Raw genomic sequence first — 19,134 nt, forward strand, 5'->3', positions numbered from 1 at the left:
TTCCAACTGTAACATAACCCTTATGTAAGCAATAACCATATACAAGTCTTGCAGATTTTCCGCACTGGGACGGGCGCCCAGTATCCTCTACGGACTAGGAGAAATAGATTTACCGGTAGGTTTAAAATCTTATTTTCTCTTACGTCCTAGAGGATGCTGGGTACTCCGTATGGACCATGGGGTTCATACCAAAGCTCCCAATCGGGCGGGAGAGTGCGGATGACTCTGCAACACAGACTGAGCAAATGCTAGGTCCTCATCAGCCAGGGTATCAAACTTGTAGAATTTAGCAAAAGTGTTTGACCCCGACCAAGTCGCTGCTCGGCAAAGCTGTAATGCCGAGACGCCTCGGGCAGCCGCCCAAGAAGAGCCCACCTTCCTAGTGGAATGGGCCTCTACTGAATGTGGTAACGGCAATCCAGCCGTAACATAAGCCTGCTGAATCGTGTTACAGATCCAGCGAGCAATAGTCTGCTTCGAAGCAGGCGCGCCAATCTTGTTGGCTGCATACAGAACAAACAGAGCCTCTGTTTTCCTAATTCTAGCCGTCCTGGCTACATAAATCTTTAAGGCCCTGACTACATCCAGGGACCTGGAATCCTCCAAGTCACTCGTAGTCACAGGCACCACAATAGGTTGGTTTATATGGAATGAAGAAACCACCTTAGGTAAAAATTGTGGACGAATCCCCAATTCCGCTCTATCAACATGAAAAATCAAGTAGGGGCTCTTGTGAGACAAGGCCGCTAATTCTGACACCTGCCTTGCAGATGCCAAGGCCAATAACATGACCACCTTCCAAGTGAGAAATTTCAACTCAACCGTGTTAAGGGGTTCAAACCAGTGTGATTTTAGGAACTGCAACACCACGTTCAGGTCCCATGGTGCAACTGGTGGCACAAAAGGAGGCTGGATGTGTAGCACTCCCTTTACAAAAGTCTGGACTTCTGGAAGAGAAGCCAATTCCTTCTGAAAGAATATCGACAGAGCCGAAATCTGTACCTTAACAGAGCCTAATTTTAGGCCCATATCCACTCCTGTCTGTAGGAAGTGGAGAAAACGACCCAAATGGAAATCTTCCGTAGTAGCATTCTTGGTTTCACACCAAGAGACATATTTCCGCCAGATACAGTGATAATGTTTTGCCGTCACGTCCTTCCTAGCCTTTATTAGAGTAGGTATGACCTCTTCCGGAATACCCTTCTCAGCTAGGATCCGGCGTTCAACCGCCATGCCGTCAAACGTAACCGCGGTAAGTCTTGGAACATGCAGGGCCCCTGCTGCAACAGGTCCTCCCTTAGAGGAAGAGGCCAAGGATCTTCTGTGAGCATCTCCTGAAGATCTGAGTACCAGGCCCTTCGAGGCCAGTCTGGAACAATGAGTATTGTCTGTACTCTTTTCGCCTTATGATCCTCAACACCTTTGTGATGAGAGGAAGAGGAGGAAACACAGACAGATTGGAACACCCATGGCGTTACCAGAGCGTCTACTGCTATTGCCTGAGGGTCCCGGGACCTGGCACAATACCTCCGAAGCTTCTTGTTGAGGTCATGACGCCATCATGTCTATTTGAGGAACTCCCCAAAGACCCGTCATCTCTGCAAAGACTTCTTGATGAAGTCCCCACTCTCCTGGATGGAGATCGTGTCTGCTGAGGAAGTCTGCCTCCCAGTTGTCCACACCCGGAATGAAGACAGCTGACAGAGCGCTAACGTGATTTTCCGCCCAGTGAAGAATCCTAGTGGCTTCTGCCATCGCGACTCTGCTCCTTGTCCCGCCTTGACGATTCACATGAGCCACTGCTGTGACATTGTCCGATTGAATCAGCACCGATAAGTTTCGAAGAAGACTCTCCGCTTGTCGAAGGCCGTGGTATATGGCCCTTAATTCCAACACGTTGATGTGCAGGCAGGACTCCTGGCTTGTCCATAGTCCTTGAAAATTTCTTCCTTGGGTGACTGCTCCCCATCCTCGTAGGCTCGCGTCCGTGGTTACCAGAACCCAGTCCTGAATGCCGAATCTGCGACCCTCTAGGAGGTGAGCACTTTGCAGCCACCATAGAAGAGACACCCTGGCCCTGGGGGACAGTGTTATCTTTTGATGTAATTGTAGATGGGACCCGGACCATTTGTCCAGAAGGTCCCATTAAAACGTCCTCGAATGGAACCTGCCGAAGTGGATGGCCTCGTAGGCTGCCACCATTTTCCCCAGAACACGAGTGCATTGATGAACTGACACTCTTTTTGGCTTTAGCAGGTCTCTGACCATGTTCTGGAGGTCCTGGGCTTTTTCCAACGGGAGAAAAACCTTCTTTTGTTCCATGTCCAGTATCATACCTAGGAACGCTAGTCGAGTTGTTGGAACCAACTGTGACTTCGGTAGATTGAGAATCCAACCGTGTTGCTGAGTGACAGAGAGAGTGACACGTTTCTCAGCAATTGCTCTTTTGATCTCGCCTTTATCAGGAGATCGTCCAAGTATGGGATAATTGTGACTCCTTGCTTGCGCAGGACCACCATCATTTCCGCCATTATCTTGGTGAAAATCCTCGGGGCCGTGGAAAGCCCAAACGGCAACGTCTGAAACTGGTAATGACAATCCTGTACAGCGAATCTCAGGTACTCCTGATGAGAGGGATATATGGGGACATGAAGGTAAGCATCCTTTATGTCCAGTGACACCATAAAATCCCCCCCACCCCCCCCTCCAGGCTGGCTATTACCGCTCGGAGCGATTCCATCTTGAATTTGAATCTTTTCAAGTACAGGTTTAGGGATTTTAGATTTAAAATGGGTCTGACCGAACCATCCGGCTTCGGGACCACAAAGAGGGTCGAATAGTACCCTTTTCACTGTTGGTTCAGGGGAACCCTGATAATTACTTGCTGTTGACACAGCGTTTGAATTGCAGCTAACACTACATCCCGCTCTGGGGTAGAAGTTGGTAAGGCCGACTTGAAAAATCGGCGTGGGGGCACCTCTTCGAATTCCAGTTTGTAGCCTTGGGAAACTATTTCCAACGCCCAAGGATTCACGTCTGACCTGACCAAGACCTGGCTGAAGAGTCGAAGGTGTGCCCCCACTGGTGCGGACTCCCGCAGGGGAGCCGCAGCGTCATGCAGTGGGTTTTGTAGAAGCTGGGGAGGACTTCTGTTCCTGGGCACCAGCCGAAGCAGGTGTTCTCTTTCATCTACCCTTACCTCTGGCAAGGAAGGAGGATCCCCTACCTCTTCTGGACTTTTGCGACCAAAAGGACTGCATGTGATATTGTGGAGTTTTCTTTTGCTGTTGGGGAATAAAAGGTAAAAAGGTAGATTTACCCGCGGTAGCTGTGGAAACCAGGTCCGCGAGCCCATCCCCAAACAACACGTCACCCTTATAGGGTAAAACCCCCATATGCTTTTTCGAATCCGCATCACCCGTCCATTGGCGGGTCCATAAGGATCGTCTCCCTGAAATAGCCATGGCATTGGCTCTGGAACCCAGCAACCCAACGTCCCTTTGAGCGTCTCTCATATACAAGACTGCGTCTTTAATATGGGCTAGAGTTAACAAAATAGCATCCCTATCTAGGGTATCAAGGTCAGCCGACAGGGTATCTGTCCAAGCTGCAACTGCGCTACATACCCATGCCGACGCAATTGCCGTTCTGAGCAAAGCACCAGTATGTGAATAAATTGACTTTAATGTAATCTCCTGCCTGCGGTCCGCAGGGTCCTTGAGGGCCGCTGTGTCTGGAGACGGCAGCGCCACTTTCTTAGACAGGCGTGTTAAAGCCTTGTCCACAGTGGGAGAGGATTCCCAACGTACCCTGTCCTGTGTAGGGAAAGGGTATGCCATATTAATTCTTTTGGGAATCTGCAGCCTCTTATCTGGAGTCTCCCAAGCTTTTTCAAATAACTCGTTAAGTTCATGAGATGGGGGAAAGTTTATTATCTGTTTCTTTCCCTTAAACATGTGTACCCTCGTGTCTGGAACAGAGGGTTTATCAGCAATATGCAACACATCTCTTATTGCAATAATCATATACTGAATACTCTGTCACCTTAGGGTGCAATCTAGCTTCATCATAGTAGACCCTGGAATCAGAGTCCGTGTCAGTATCTGTGTCCACAATTAGTGACAAGGGACGCTTTTGAGACCCCGACGGGCCCTGTGTGTCGGTCCAATCCGAGGATTGACCCCCTGATGCCTCCTTGGATTCAGCTTTATCTAGCCTCTTATGTAAAGATGCCACACTTGCATTCAACATACGCCACATGTCCACCCATTCCTGAGTCGGCACTACCGACGGGGACACACCACTCATCTGCTCCACCTCCTCCTTGGAGAAGCCTTCCGCTTCAGACATGCCGACACGCACGTACCGACACCCCACACACACAGGGATATACCTATAAGGGGACAAATCCCCAACCAGGCCCTTAGGAGAGACAGAGAGAGAGTATGCCAGCACACACCCAGCGCCAAACTGACACTGGAAAATCAAGACAGCGCTTTAATATTATTATATAATGCCAATCTTCCCACTCACTGCGCTCCAATGTGCCCCCCTCCTCTTTTTCAGCCCTCTGAAGTGTTCAGCAGGGGAGAGCCCGGGGAGCCAGCGTTCTCTGCAGCCTCTGTGGAGAAAATGGCGCTGGTTAGTGCTGAGGTATCAAGCTCCGCCCCCTCCAGCTGCGGGCTACGGTCCCTCTTCAATTTTAATAAAATGGCGGGGGATCATCTATTTGCTGCCTCCGCAGCCTAATGTGACCTTTTTTGCCCAAAAACAAGGTTTATTGCTGCGCAGGGCGCCCCCCCTGCGCCCATCAGTGCTTTCTGTGTGTGGGAGCAATGGCGCGCAGCTTACCGCTGCGCGCTTTACCTCACGAAGATCTGAAGTCTTCTGCCGCCTTTGACGTCTTCTTGCTTCTCATACTCACTCGGCTTCTATGTTCCGGCTCTGTGAGGAGGACGGCGGCGCGGCTCCAGGACGAACCCCAGGGTGAGACCTGTGTTCCGACTCCCTCTGGGGCTAATGGTGTCCAGTAGCCTAAGAAGCAGAGCCTATCATTTAAGTAGGTCTGCTCCTCTCCCCTCAGTCCCACGATGCAGGGAGCCTGTTGCCAGCAGCTCTCCCTGAAAATAAAAAACCTATCAAAATTCTTTTTTCTACAGAAAACTTAGGAGAGCTCTCTGCAGTGCACCCTTCTCCTCTGGGCACAAGATCTAACTGAGGTCTGGAGGAGGGGCATAGAGGGAGGAGCCAGTGCACACCCATACTAAAAGTTCTTTATAGGTGCCCATGTCTCCTGCGGAGCCCGTCTATACCCCATGGTCCTTACGGAGTCCCCAGCATCCTCTAGGACGTAAGAGAAAGAGACAACAGTTTTAACAATGTCATTACTGGATAGATTGCACCCCCCTCCTCCCCCTTTTGGACCTCCCGTTCTGCGGATGTACCCATTTTATATGGAATTACTTTTTTTTCATCTAAACAATGTATTAATGTGTGCGCCTTATACCGTCGGACACTAAATATAGGGTCCAAGGACAAAAGCACGCATTTAAATTTTTAAATGTTTTTGATTTTGTTTGCCTTCATAATATGCCGACTCACTCCGCTGCCATATCGTAGTGTCTACTAGCTTGCAGGGATTCAGACGTGCCCTGAAAACGAATCAGTTCATTATAGCCCAACAGCTCCCCTTTCTTCTCTCTTGGCTATTCTTATTCCAACTCCCACTTTTACCCCTTATTGCTGGGCATCCACCTTAAGATTAAAATGTCTGTGAGGCCGACAGACCAATAATCGACATGTTGACAACACCTATTTATGGCAACGATATTGGATGCCGTCAGCTTTGCAAATAACGGACTCTCAGTCAAATGTTCAATTTGCGGGGCGCGTACTACATAAAGAAGGCAGAATGAACCATTTCTCCAGCATAGACAAATAAAAAAAAAAAAAGACGGCACTTACTTACCAACCTTATGGGTAGCAAAGATTAGAATACATAAATACCATATTGTGGGATGATCAGATAACAGCCGACGTTTTGGTCCTGTTTAGGAGTTTAATCATGGCAGAGGACATCCCAAACTCCATTTTCAGAAGTACTGAAATGTCGTCTGTTATATGATCATCCTACAATATGGTATTTAAGTATTCAAATCTTTCCGATGCACAGAAATCTGGTGAGCGTCCTGCCTAAAATAAATAATCTATTTTTTATGGGACAGATTCAATTACGCGTGGAATCCGCTAGTACACGTTAACTCCAGAAGGCTTCTTCCATTTGGCAGCCTATGGGGGTGTGACCAGAATCAGTCTACCGCAATGGGCAGAAAAATGTGTAGCATCTGAATGCAATCCTCCCCTAATCTCAGTGATTCCTTATGAATAAATGAAGTCCTAATTAAAAAAAAAATCCTTGGAGAGGAAATACGCTGAGACTGGGAATGGAAAACCGATCATGATGAATTCATCAGCAATTGGTAAGTAGTTGGGTGACGCCCATTTTATGTTACAGCATGTGCGATTGCCATACAGTGATTGGGGATGTTTATGTAGCTGTACGGGGGGGGGGGGGGGGGGGGGGAGTAGAGACACATTTTATTATTAATGTATTTTATCATTTTTATCTTTATCCCTACCAAGGAATCAATCACACAGTGATTTATGTACCTGCAGAACAAAGACTACATAGCTGACACGAAGTGGGTATCTACCTATGAGTTGGGTATGAATTCCCAGCAGTCAGGATCCAGACAGTCAGAAGACAGCAGGATCCCGAAGGCGTGGCTGGCATACCAACACAGAGGTCCATGGCTGCTTTTGTCATGGACAAACAGCTGATAAAAGGTTGTGCATCCCTTATCCTCTTTATCCTCTATGCAAAATGAATCAGGAGAGATAATGCCTATAGCTAAATGGGGGAAACAAGCAGAGCTTACCAGGCCAGCTGCATACATGGGGACAATGACAGGCTGCTTCTTGTTGCCTGTATAAAGCTATAAAAAGAATAAAGTGATTACTGTACACACCGCTGCATAGCACATGCAAACATACTTGTAGCACATTCATTTATCTAGAAAAACAAACTATGTGATAAAGTGACTGACTGGCAGCTATCTAAGGAACAGCAAGCACTGCCTTATATTTCTAGCATATCCATTAATATAAAGGGATTTTCTTTATGGGCACTTATCCTTGGTAATATGTTGGTTTGCTACAGAGCTGGTGCCAACATTAACAGGGGTGAAGATTATTCTGTAAGACAGTGTCGTCAGCTGCAGAACCCAGTGGGGAACAAAGAAGCCGCCTTTATCCAAGTATAAACGTAGACAGCTGGAGAGGGGAAGCAGTCAATTGACCGACGGCCGGGATCTCATACTGATCCCTAAGAGAGGCTGTTCTAGTCACATGTACCAAGCATCAGAGAGAGATAAAATACAAACCAATTAGCTTCTGTAATTTTACAGTCCGTGCTAAAAAATGGCAGAAGCTGATTGGTTGGTACTTTATTCCTCCCCACTTTAGCATTCTTCAAGGCTTGATACATCTCCCCCTCTGCTAGCTAACATTTTACTGGACCCTCTGGGGAAGAAAATGGTATTAAGGCAAGAATTCCTGAACCAGAGCGTTGCCTCTAAGCACATGCGGTCTGCCAGGTATTGCTAGTTTACAGGGTCACTGAAGCGGCTTGCTCCTCTCCTACAGAGTCTTTATCCTGTCCTGTGGCTTTCACAAACTGACAATAGCGCTGGTAGAACGGACATACTATGTTCCTTGTGTCGATTCCAAGGCTGCACAGGAGCTTTTTGTTGCTATGCGATCCTCCCCATTGATACTTCAGTCCGTAGGCATCATGAATATCCTGCAGCTCAGTCCATATGTCCAACACTTCTGTGTGCAAGCTGTGGAAAATGAATGTGTTAGCGAGCTCCCACTGCTTGTCCAGCTCTAATCACTATATACATCGCCTGCCAATCACACCACTGCTCTGCGGTGTCCTGACCACAGAACACTCATCTTTACTCTGGCACTGCGCATAATAATGAACCTTTATCAGCATTCCCAAACAATTTCATAGAAAAACAATATAACAAATGTCCGACAAACTATAAAACATTTACATAGTAGATGAAACCTACAATCACCCGCATAGCATGGTACAGTATGTTCTGGGCATCTCCATGTACACCAATCACGTTGCTCCTCTGACGTGTGCACACAGACATCTGATAAACATTAACTACTACTTTTGAGTCAGATGAAATTTAAACCCCTTTCAGACCCCCACCTCTGAACACGGGTTACTTGCACGAGTGCGCATAACCAATGTTCATGTGCGGTCTGAAAGGTGCAAGGGTTGAAATACAGGGTCGAGTAACCCGGTATTTCAACCCTGGTCGTGAGCAGGGTTGAACATGTCTTCAACCCCGGCTCACTGTGTGGTGTGAACGGGAGCCAAGTCAATGTGACCCGTTTCCCATTCACTCTCTGTGTACGGACGGCGCTTGGAGATCATGTGATCTCCAAGCGCCGCCCCCGCTGCGTCACCGCTGACGTCACGAACCTGGCAATATGTCGGGTTGCAGTAAGTGGCGGCGGGGAGCCTGAGGCGGGTCGCACGCTGGAGCTCCGGTGTCAGGTTCCCGTGGTGCGACCTACCACAGGCAGTCTGGAAGGGGTAAAATATACAAGCTATTAACAAAGTACTGTATCAAAACTACACTAAGCTGCCAAACGCTCAGGTGAGATCACAAATACCTGTATTTTCAATGTATTTAAAAAGATACTTTGTAACCGACTGATCTGCTTAAGTACAAGAAAATGAACTTGACTCGGCTAATGTGCAGTTTGCGTATAGGAAGCCTCATGTATTTGCTATACGCTGGCCTCTGATCTAGTGCTGTGTCGTATCATCCCTGTTATTATGATGACTAATCGGATACAATGGGTCCAACACTTACACCCTTTTAAACTTACCTTGTAATCAGGTCCAGTTATCCAACATATAAATATACTGTAGGTGGGGAAAATCAAAAGTGATACAAATAATGAAATGGCCTATTTTTCCTTTACAGTCCAATTAAATCAAAACACCAAAATACTGCTAACAGTATAAGAAAAGAAAAAAAAACGCTAGGAAATGTACACAAATGAACATATACTGCATTTAATCCACATAGCAAAAAACAATATAGGTTTTCAGTACACATGAAGGACTACAAACACAAATCCATCGCAGAAGAGAAGACCGGGAAATGGGGCCATCGTTCCCCTACCTGGCACGAGGCAGGGACTGTGAAGTGTCCTCCCGCTGCTCCGGGCACAGCAGAACATCCAATGAACATATCTTCTCTTCTATATCGGTAACAGGAGGAGGAGGAAAACAGGCCTGGATAACTCGCTCTAGACGGCTCAACAATGAATGCTACAGGAGAGAAAACCACTGGTTTATAGAAGAATACACATTTATGGAAAGTTTCATTGAACAAAACTAGTTCTCTACAAACATGATTTCTGCTCGGTTATATATAGGCAGAGTAATGTCACTATATGCCAGAAGTTATTTCTGTATATCTCAGCCACATGGGTCATCGCTTTGCATCGTTATTATATAGCGCACACATATTTCGCAGCACTTTACAGAGAGAATATTTGGCCATTCACATCAGTCCCTGCCCCGGTGGAGCTTACAATCTATATTCCCTACCACATGTACACAGACACATTCATGTTAGGGTTAATTTTGTTGGGAGCCAATTAACCTACCTGTATATTTTTGGATTGTGGGAGGAAATCGGAGTACCCGGAGGAAACCCATGCAAGTACGGGGAGAATATACAAACTCCACACAGTTTTAACCTATGACCTCAGTGCTGTGAGGCAGTAATGCTAACCATTACACTGTCCGTGCCGCCCCCAAGAAGAATTTAGAAGGATCACGCACACACAGTATATATAGATGACTGTGGACATAATGCAATATCATCTCTACAGGGAAAAGATGCCTGTGCTGTAACTGAATTACAATACTCCAACAAGGAGATGCAGCACACTGGGGGAGGTGTGCGGCTTCAAGACGACTGCTAGACTGGTACATTCTTCCTGCATAGAATAAGACAAAGCGTAAGGACCTGCTTATAGTTCTGTTTATTTCCATATAGTGTAATCAGTGTGTAATCTGACCGGAAACAAATCCCTTTAGAGGCTACAGGTACAAAGACTTGGGTATGATGTGTCAACATGTTAAGAATGTCGACATTCAGCAGGTCTATAAAAGTTAAAAATGTCAACAGATAACAATTCAACATCTAATGTTGACAGTACTATTTTTTGCTAAAAAGCAAATCCTAATTTGCAACCTGCCCCTAATTGCATGAGTCGATATTGTTCCTGTCAACATTCACAATTGTTGACATTTTCATTGCTAAAATTCTGAATGTTGACTGGAACCCGGTAAAAGTAATGCATTGCTCCTACTTCGCTGCAGGAAAATGGAGGCCACCCAGGTTGGTTAGGGCTAGGCTGCAGGGGAGGGTATTCTGACCGCCGGCATCCCGAGTGCCGGGACCCCTATACCATCCCTGTGTAATAGTGTGTGTGTGTGTGTGTGTGTGTGTGTGTGTGTATGTATGTGGGGCACACTAGAGGGGGACAAGTGGTTCTTGCATGGCATTAAATTCTATTGGCATTTTCAAATTACCCGTGGTCATTGGCCGCGTGCAACCGCTTCGCTGGGGGATATTTTATTAGTCCCGATAAACTGGCACGAGCTGCAGCTAAACGGGTATTTTGTTTCAACTGCCTCTGGCAGGCGAAGCAAAATCCCAGATAAGTGCTGGCTTTTTGGAGCTGCGGCGGTGAATACACACAGGTTTTCACACACAAAAAGTGTTTTTTGTTTTTTTTATGGGAGATTTAATCACAGCATATGGCCACGATATTCGATGGGTTCAGCTTGTCTGATAAAATGTTTGTCGGTCTGACAGACATTTGTTTGCGGAGCATAAATGTTTGTTACAGTATATACACTAATGCAAATGACGAGACAGTATATACAGTATGTACAGTATGTACATGATCGGATTTATGCTCTGCCTTCTTATAAACAAGAAGACAGGACAGAATGGGAGCAGCCAACTCATCTAGTCATGTGACTGCCTAAGCAAAATGCAATGAGGTCACCCAACACGTCCAACCAGCAGGAGGGAGGGAGGAGTGCAGTGTATTTTGCATGGCACCTCCCTCCTTACCCTGTGGGTTCCAGAGTGGTCAATAGGACATGTGGGGAAAGGTTTGAGTGGTATGAGGGGGCATTTTAGGATGTGCTATTGCAGTGCAGTGGTTATTTTGGGGTGTTTATAAATTAAGTTCAGTGAACGGCTATTTGAAGGCAACCAAGCTACGGCAGGACAGAACAGATATAGGAGAGAGGTTTAGTGAATGTGAGAAGATGATGGGGCTGAAAGAAGTAAGTGGTCACTGTGTATGTGGATATGTAATCAGTGGGAACAAGATAAGGAGTCCTCTAGGTGGAAACCATAGAGACTGAATTGGAGAAAATAGATATGGAAAGGAAAACAAGGGAGTGTCCAACACAATTCGGGGGGGGGGGGGGGTAACAGACTTTTTTGGCAGAAGAGACCAGGCTCTTGTCCGCGTGAATGTTGAAATATCCTAGAATGAGAATGGATATCAAATTAAAGCAAGTATGTGAGGCGGGCAGAAGTTGGGAGACTGGACATGAGGAGCCACTTATGGCAGGAATATGAAAGTGAAGCAAAGCAGAGATAGTTGGTTTGCAGTCTCTGGGGTACAATTTGAGACATTCAGCAAGGTGAAAGGGAGATGTCTATACAGCCACTATGTCAGTCTCTAGGCTGTGGGGGGATGGCTGAAGGATAGGCCTTCACAGAAGAGACTTGCAGTGTACATAAGGTGAATGGATGTACTTCAGGTTTGTTATGGCAATGAGGTTAAGGGACCATGGGTGGATGAGCATTTAATACAAAAAGAATGCATTCAAGAGTGCAAAAGAAAAGGGAGAGCGACAGGAGTGGCGCAATATTGATAAAGTTGGAAGGAACGGAAGTATGGAGTAGAAGGGAAGTTTAAGCATGGAAAGAGTAGCATCAGCACACTTTTCTGCTGTAGTTCAGCTGTATCCCTAACAGCCGTTTCCATAGAAAAGCTAGGGACAGGGCCCGGTCTAGAGTAAGCTTATGTACTAATTAGTCTCCAAGGCTGAGAAAACACTTGGTGATATTGAACACTTGGCAGCTCGGACCGACATATCGTGCACATCGGGTAGTGTGTACTCACTACCACGCGCTTCCGCCATGGCGGCCAACACCTCGTCCTATTGGTTGTGCTGTTGGTCACGATCCTAGGGCCTAATTCAGACCTGATCGTAGCAGCAAATTTATTAGATGGGCAAAACCATGTGCACTGCGGGGGGGGGGGGGGGGGGGGGGGATGCGGGCAGATCTAACATGTTCAGAGAGAGTTAGATTTGGGTGGGGTGTGTTCTAACTAAAATCTACATTGCAGTATAAAAATAAAGCAGTCAGTATTTACCCTGCACCGAAACAAAATAACCCACCCAAATCTAAACACGTTATATCTGCCCACCCCCCCCCCTGCAGTGCACATGGTCTTGCCCATCTGCTAACACATTTGCTGCCACGATCAGATCTGAATTAGGCCCCTAGATCGTTGTAGTGTGTACCCAGCCTCAGGTGTCTGTTAGTTCTGTCACATATTTTGTTATGGATTCACCCTGGTGCACACAGAGTCCATAAAACCAGAAACTCCCAGCAATCACTGATGGCTTTGGATTTAAAAGTACTCTAAAATCTCCTCAAAACACTTAAAGGACTTATCAGCTGGTTTAGATGGAGCCAATAAAATTGCACAATAAACTAGAAGTCTTGGGGCCCATGATGCTCAGTAAAACTGACAATTATTTTTATTTTCATGATTATTGACCACTCTTTTTAAATGTTAATGAGGCCTAATCCTCATTAACATTGTCAAAACTATATATTCGATACATGCTGTTATCGCACGTTAATTTAACTGGATTTTCTTGCAAATCAAAGACTGCAGTACTCATGCAGCCATCAGTGTACTCCTTCACAGGCTCACCCAGAAGTTAATACTGCACTGCTGAATACACTATGTGACTCTCACTGGCAGGGTGTAGCCAAAAGGTCGACAATAATGTCAACATTGTCAGAATGTCAACATTAGGGTTAGGCTGCAGCGGGAGGGTCAAGGGTAGGGATTAGGGCAGAGCCGGATTAAGGGAGTGGTGCAGGAAACACCGTGTCCCAGCCCCCCCTCCCAACCAGAGCCCACTGACTTCACCTGCTCTCCCTCTTGTGCAGCAGCAATAGGAAGAATATGGAAGCCAGAATGTGGGCAGGAGACAGTGTGTAGTGCAGGCAGAGACACAGGTGTTTCAGGTTTCATGAACTGCTGATGGAGCTTCCCAACCAGAGGAGACATATGAGGGGGTAGGGGGAGATGTCTGAAAGTGAACCAGGGATCCCAGCTTCTCACCCATTCCCCGCATACACAACAGGCAACAGGGGGTGATTCAAATGTTTTTATGGACGCTCATCAGAGCAATTAAATTGTTGCTCTGATCAGGCACCCATTGCTTTATACGCGCCCAAACAGACAGGGATCAGCCGCGAATAGAAGCTAATCCAGTCTATTGTCCTGGTTAGGGCGACCAAACACGACTGTGTACAAATTTCTTCTTGCACCTCAGGAGGCTGCAAGAAGAAATGTCAACCCTGCAGCTAACAGGCGTCTAAACAGAACAACTTAATTGCTCCGTTTTGCGCCCCCTAGTGGTAGCTGTGGTGGAGGAAAACAACTGAATCGCCCCTAAAGAAGGAAGGAACACTAAAAACTAGCAAGTTCCTGCGAACATAGACAGAAGTTGCAGACCAAACTTCCTTATTTTGATTGGAGCGTTTATCGAGTAGTGTGGACCAGCTATCCAGATCAGAGTTGGGGAGTATACATGGAGAACGTGTTTCTTATCTATAAGTGGGAGACAACCGAAACATGTGCACAATTCAACAGTAATGTGAAACTGCCACATTTATGTCCTTGGAGAGAAGGAGTATTTTATCAGTGTGTTTTTATACTTTTTTTGCTTAATACAGAAAATCCAAAAATGACAATTTCTGTGTTTACTGCACAAGATGGAACTATAAAAAGGCTTGCCTCTGACCTCACAGATTAGATTCCTCTTCGTGCAATTAAAATAAACACGTTATCCCTGATACAGCAACTCTTCAGGTAAGGTCCCCAAAGTCATGGAACCAAAACAGACTAAAGAATGATATATCTAGCCTTACTTGAATTCAAGTACTTCGCAATTAAATATACCAAATACAAAAAAAAAAAAAAATCCCATACATTTATAGGGCAAGTAAGGAAGTGGTTTTCCCTTTATACTAGGATATTAGTTGCTTATCTAAACTATAGTCATTTTAGACTGGAGCTACAGACGTACGGAACAACTGACTCCCTCCCCTCCCTCCCCCCCTCCCCCCTATAGGAGCATATTCAGTTGTTTAGGGAATCTAAAAATCCTGTCTAAAAGGTCAAACTCAATTTATGTTTGGGTGACCGTGCCCACCGCGTCCAAACAGACAGGGTTTAGCCATGTAAATAGACTAAACCTTTCTGCTTTGAGCGTCTAAACGAGTGCAGACTTAACACACAGATGTCAGCCCCGCGGCTACTGGGCAGCTAAACTGAGCAACAATTGAATTGCTCCGTTTTGAACATTCTAGTGGTAGCCGCAGGGTAAAACTGAATCGCCCCCTAAGTATTTAAAAACACAAAATAGTAATAAAGACTACAAGCAGATATATTTAATTGCCCAAACAACAGTTCATGTATTATATGAAATTGTGCAGTCCCTAGGGTAAAATGTGTATAATAATGGAAAGCCCTGGTGACTTTAAACATTCTTACATTTCAGCGCATGGGCTGCAACGTACAATACATCTGTTCTATCAAAGCCACCTTTCACATATTCCATGCTCTCACGTTTCACACAGACAACTCAAATGTTCCTTTTCTGACAACTTTGCTTTAACATATTCCCATTATCCCTTCAGTCATTGATCATGTATTCTTTTTTTAGTTTTATTACTACCCATCTGCTCCATTCAATAGTCCCTTTACTCTTTTCCTATGTACCATTGGACAATCCATCATCAGAAACTGCCATTATCAATTCTTCTTCACTGCTTCATAGGACATACCTCATGAATCAAATTGAAAATTGTTTATTCTTTTCCTCACCGATACCTGAAATACTCCCTTAATCCCTTGCTAACTGACCCCATCAAACTCTTCTTTCATCTCAACCCACATTGCATCAATTTTCTTTATCCTTTCCCATACTGCGCCATCAGATATTTCCTTTGACATGCCTCATCAACTTGTCCCTCTCCGCTGGCATTTTCCCCTCTTCCTTCAAACATTTCATCTCAACCATCCTTGGAAAACTCTCTTCTGACCCTGCATCGCTTTCCAATTACACCCAATCACTCTCCACTCCTTTGCCTCCAAATTATTTCAGCAGCCCATCTACAATCACCTCACCAAATACCCAAATAAATATTCTGATGGCACAGTCACTACTAAATAAAACAAGCAGCCTGGTAATAGTATTCCTGCTGCAGTATACAGATCATTGCTATATTGAAGGTCCGTATGCTCCACTTGATGGAACTTCTTTCCGATTGTGGACACGACCTTCAGGACAGGGCCATCTTTTCGTATGGGCTCAATGGGCACTTGCCCAAGGGCCCCACGATGATAGCAGAGGGTCCACTCTTTCTAGAGGTACCAGATTTTTGAAAATCGGCCCTGGGAAACCGTAGATATCTGACTTTGAAGCAGTGGTCCCCATCTAGCCAGATATCTTGGGTTCTGTCTGACTTAGAGTTTATATGAGGGTAGTCTCCAAAAGATGAGACTCCCCCCTTTCTGTGGACACGGCAGCTTGTCTCTACTATGCCCAGAACCGGAGATATCAGCCTTCAAGAAGCTGGTCCCTGCTCTAGCTCCACACATCTGGTTTGCAGTTTTATATTTTCACCAGTGGATTGCTCTGGCTCCTAAACTCTCATCCCCAAGTTCCCAGTACCTCCTGAAATGTGGGACTCTCTAGTTTTTAATCACATTCAAAGCTAAGAAATCTTTTTCCAGGAACTGGAGATATCTGCAGTCAAGCAAGCTGCCCTCCCACTGGAAAATGATGAATATAAAGCCCCCTCCACTATCCACTCCTCCCCTACGTATTACACACCCCCTACCACCCTGGAAGTCATGTACCGAGGCCCCTTCATTCATCTCATTGCCTCTTCTACAGTTTAGTGTTCTCCCTCCCTCCAGGTCCTACATCCTGAGCGGAAGATAGAACACCCCCTACCGCATGCATGATATCAAAACTGCTGCTGATAACCACCCCCCACCCCTATCACTGGAGGATGGGTAGGGAGCCCAGTGCATTGCTGTTCCCCGGGGCCTACACTGCTGTTAAGGCGGCCCTGCTTCGGGACATTGAGCAATCTGAGCAAGATTAATGGGCACTATACAACAACATTACAACATGGAGTACCAGGACTTTCCTCTGACAAGCACTCAGCGCACAGAAGCTACAGAATATGACTGGACTAATTGCTGGTTCCTATACCTCTCGGGGGTTTGACATTGAGCTGTTGTAATCAGCTCCTCACTCACTTTCATAACAAGGGCTAATAAAGAGCAGACAGCCCTCAAAGCTGTCTTCATTATATATAGCCCCAAGCAGTCAGTACACTCAAGTATTCTCCTCAGTGGGACACATCTGTTTGTCTACCTGGGAAAGAGAAATAGGAGCCAGCTCCAGCTGAGTTACATAACACCTCTTCACAGGACTGCTCTCAATACATCATGAGATTTTCTCCTAATTTCATTAGAAGATCTATTAATGGGCTGCTTGTTATACTCATAAATGACTGTGCCATCAGAATATTTATTGAAGCAATTTAAAATACTGTAAATTACTACATTTTGGACTTCATAATTGTGCTGCTATGAGATACTGATATTTACTAACAAACATTGCAGGAACTATCCCACTATTTCTATATACAGTATACACCAGGGGGCCAAATCAATTGTTGGTTGCCCCGGCTGCCACTATTGTTGCTCCTATCGGGCACATTTCAGCTCCCAGCTTTATTTCCGATAGTCTCATAGTTGTCTGGTCTAGTTTGCTGATATCAACAGCAGGTGCTGTGATCTTTCACATTCACAGAATAAACAGTCTTTAGCTATGTAATTAAGCTGTTGACAGCTAGAAACAAATTGGTATCAAACCAAATGAGAAGAAAAAAAAAAAGGCTATTAAAATAAGAATTTACTTACCGATAATTCTATTTCTCGGAGTCCGTAGTGGATGCTGGGGTTCCTGAAAGGACCATGGGGAATAGCGGCTCCGCAGGAGACAGGGCACAAAAAGTAAAGCTTTAGGATCAGGTGGTGTGCACTGGCTCCTCCCCCTATGACCCTCCTCCAAGCCTCAGTTAGGTACTGTGCCCGGACGAGCGTACACAATAAGGAAGGATTTATGAATCCCGGGTAAGACTCATACCAGCCACACCAATCACACTGTACAACCTGTGATCTGAACCCAGTTAACAGTATGATAACAGCGGAGCCTCTGAAAAGATGGCTCACAACAATAATAACCCGATTTTTGTAACTATGTACAAGTAATGCAGATAATCCGCACTTGGGATGGGCGCCCAGCATCCACTACGGACTCCGAGAAATAGAATTATCGGTAAGTAAATTCTTATTTTCTCTATCGTCCTAGTGGATGCTGGGGTTCCTGAAAGGACCATGGGGATTATACCAAAGCTCCCAAACGGGCGGGAGAGTGCGGATGACTCTGCAGCACCGAATGAGAGAACTCCAGGTCCTCCTTAGCCAGGGTATCAAATTTGTAGGATTTTACAAACGTGTTTGCCCCTGACTAAATAGCCGCTCGGCAAAGTTGTAAAGCCGAGACCCCTCGGGCAGCCGCCCAAGATGAGCCCACCTTCCTTGTGGAATGGGCATTTACATATTTTGGCTGTGGCAGGCCTGCCACAGAATGTGCAAGCTGAATTGTATTACACATCCAACTAGCAAAAGTCTGCGTAAAAGCAAGAGCACCCAGTTTGTTGGGTGCATACAGGATAACAGCAAGTCAGTTTTCCTGACTCCAGCCGTCCTGGAACCTATATTTTCAGGGCCCTGACCACATCTAGCAACTTGGAGTCCTCCAAGTCCCTAGTAGGCGCAAGACACCACAATAAGCTGGTTCAGGTGAAACACTGACACCACCTTAGGGAGAGAACTGGGGACGAGTCCGCAGCTCTGCCCTGTCCGAATGGACAAACAGATATGGGCTTTTTTTGAGAAAAAAAACCCACCAATTTGACACTCGCCTGGTCCAGGCCAGGTCCAAGAGCATGTTCACTTTTCATGTGAGATGCTTCAAATCCACAGATTTGACTGGTTTTAAACCAATGTGTTTTGAGGAATCCCAGAACTACGTTGAGATCCCACAGTGCCACTGGAGGCACAAAAGGGGGTTGTATATGCAATACTCCCTTGACAAACTTCTGGACTTCAGGAACTGAAGCCAATTCTTTCTGGAAGAAAAATCGACAGGGCCGAAATTTGAACCTTAATGGACCCCAATTTGAGGCCCATAGACACTCCTGTTTGCAAGAAATGCAGGAATCGACCGAGTTGAAATTTCTTCGTGGGGCCTTCCTGGCCTCACACCACGCAACATATTTTCGCCACATGTGGTGATAATGTTGTGCGGTCACCTCCTTTCTGGCTTTGACAAGGGTAGGAATGACCTCTTCCTGAATGCCTTTTCCCTTAGGATCCGGCGTTCCACCGCCATGCCGTCAAACGCAGCTGCGGTAAGTCTTGGAACAGACATGGTACTTGCTGAAACAAGTCCCTTCTTAGCGGCAGAGGCCATAAGTCCTCTGTGAGCATCTCTTGAAGTTCCGGGTACCAAGTCCTTCTTGGCCAATCCGGAGCCATGAGTAT

General features: G+C 46.0%; 1 protein-coding gene across 2 annotated transcripts in view; it reads right to left on the reverse strand.

Annotated features, from left to right (window-relative positions):
- Positions 1-19,134, reverse strand: part of AFTPH (aftiphilin) — a 131,017-nt gene that overhangs the window by 38,856 nt on the left and 73,027 nt on the right. For both annotated transcript variants that reach the window (XM_063918434.1, XM_063918433.1), the window contains exons 3-5: positions 9,276-9,424; positions 7,766-7,901; positions 6,939-6,995 (exon numbers count right to left, since the gene is read on the reverse strand). In XM_063918434.1, the coding sequence (XP_063774504.1) occupies positions 6,939-6,995; positions 7,766-7,901; positions 9,276-9,424 (342 nt within the window). The remainder of the gene's footprint in view (positions 1-6,938; positions 6,996-7,765; positions 7,902-9,275; positions 9,425-19,134) is intronic.

This window comes from Pseudophryne corroboree, chromosome 4 (genome assembly GCF_028390025.1).
Source record: "Pseudophryne corroboree isolate aPseCor3 chromosome 4, aPseCor3.hap2, whole genome shotgun sequence".
NCBI classification, from domain to species: Eukaryota; Metazoa; Chordata; class Amphibia; order Anura; family Myobatrachidae; genus Pseudophryne; species Pseudophryne corroboree.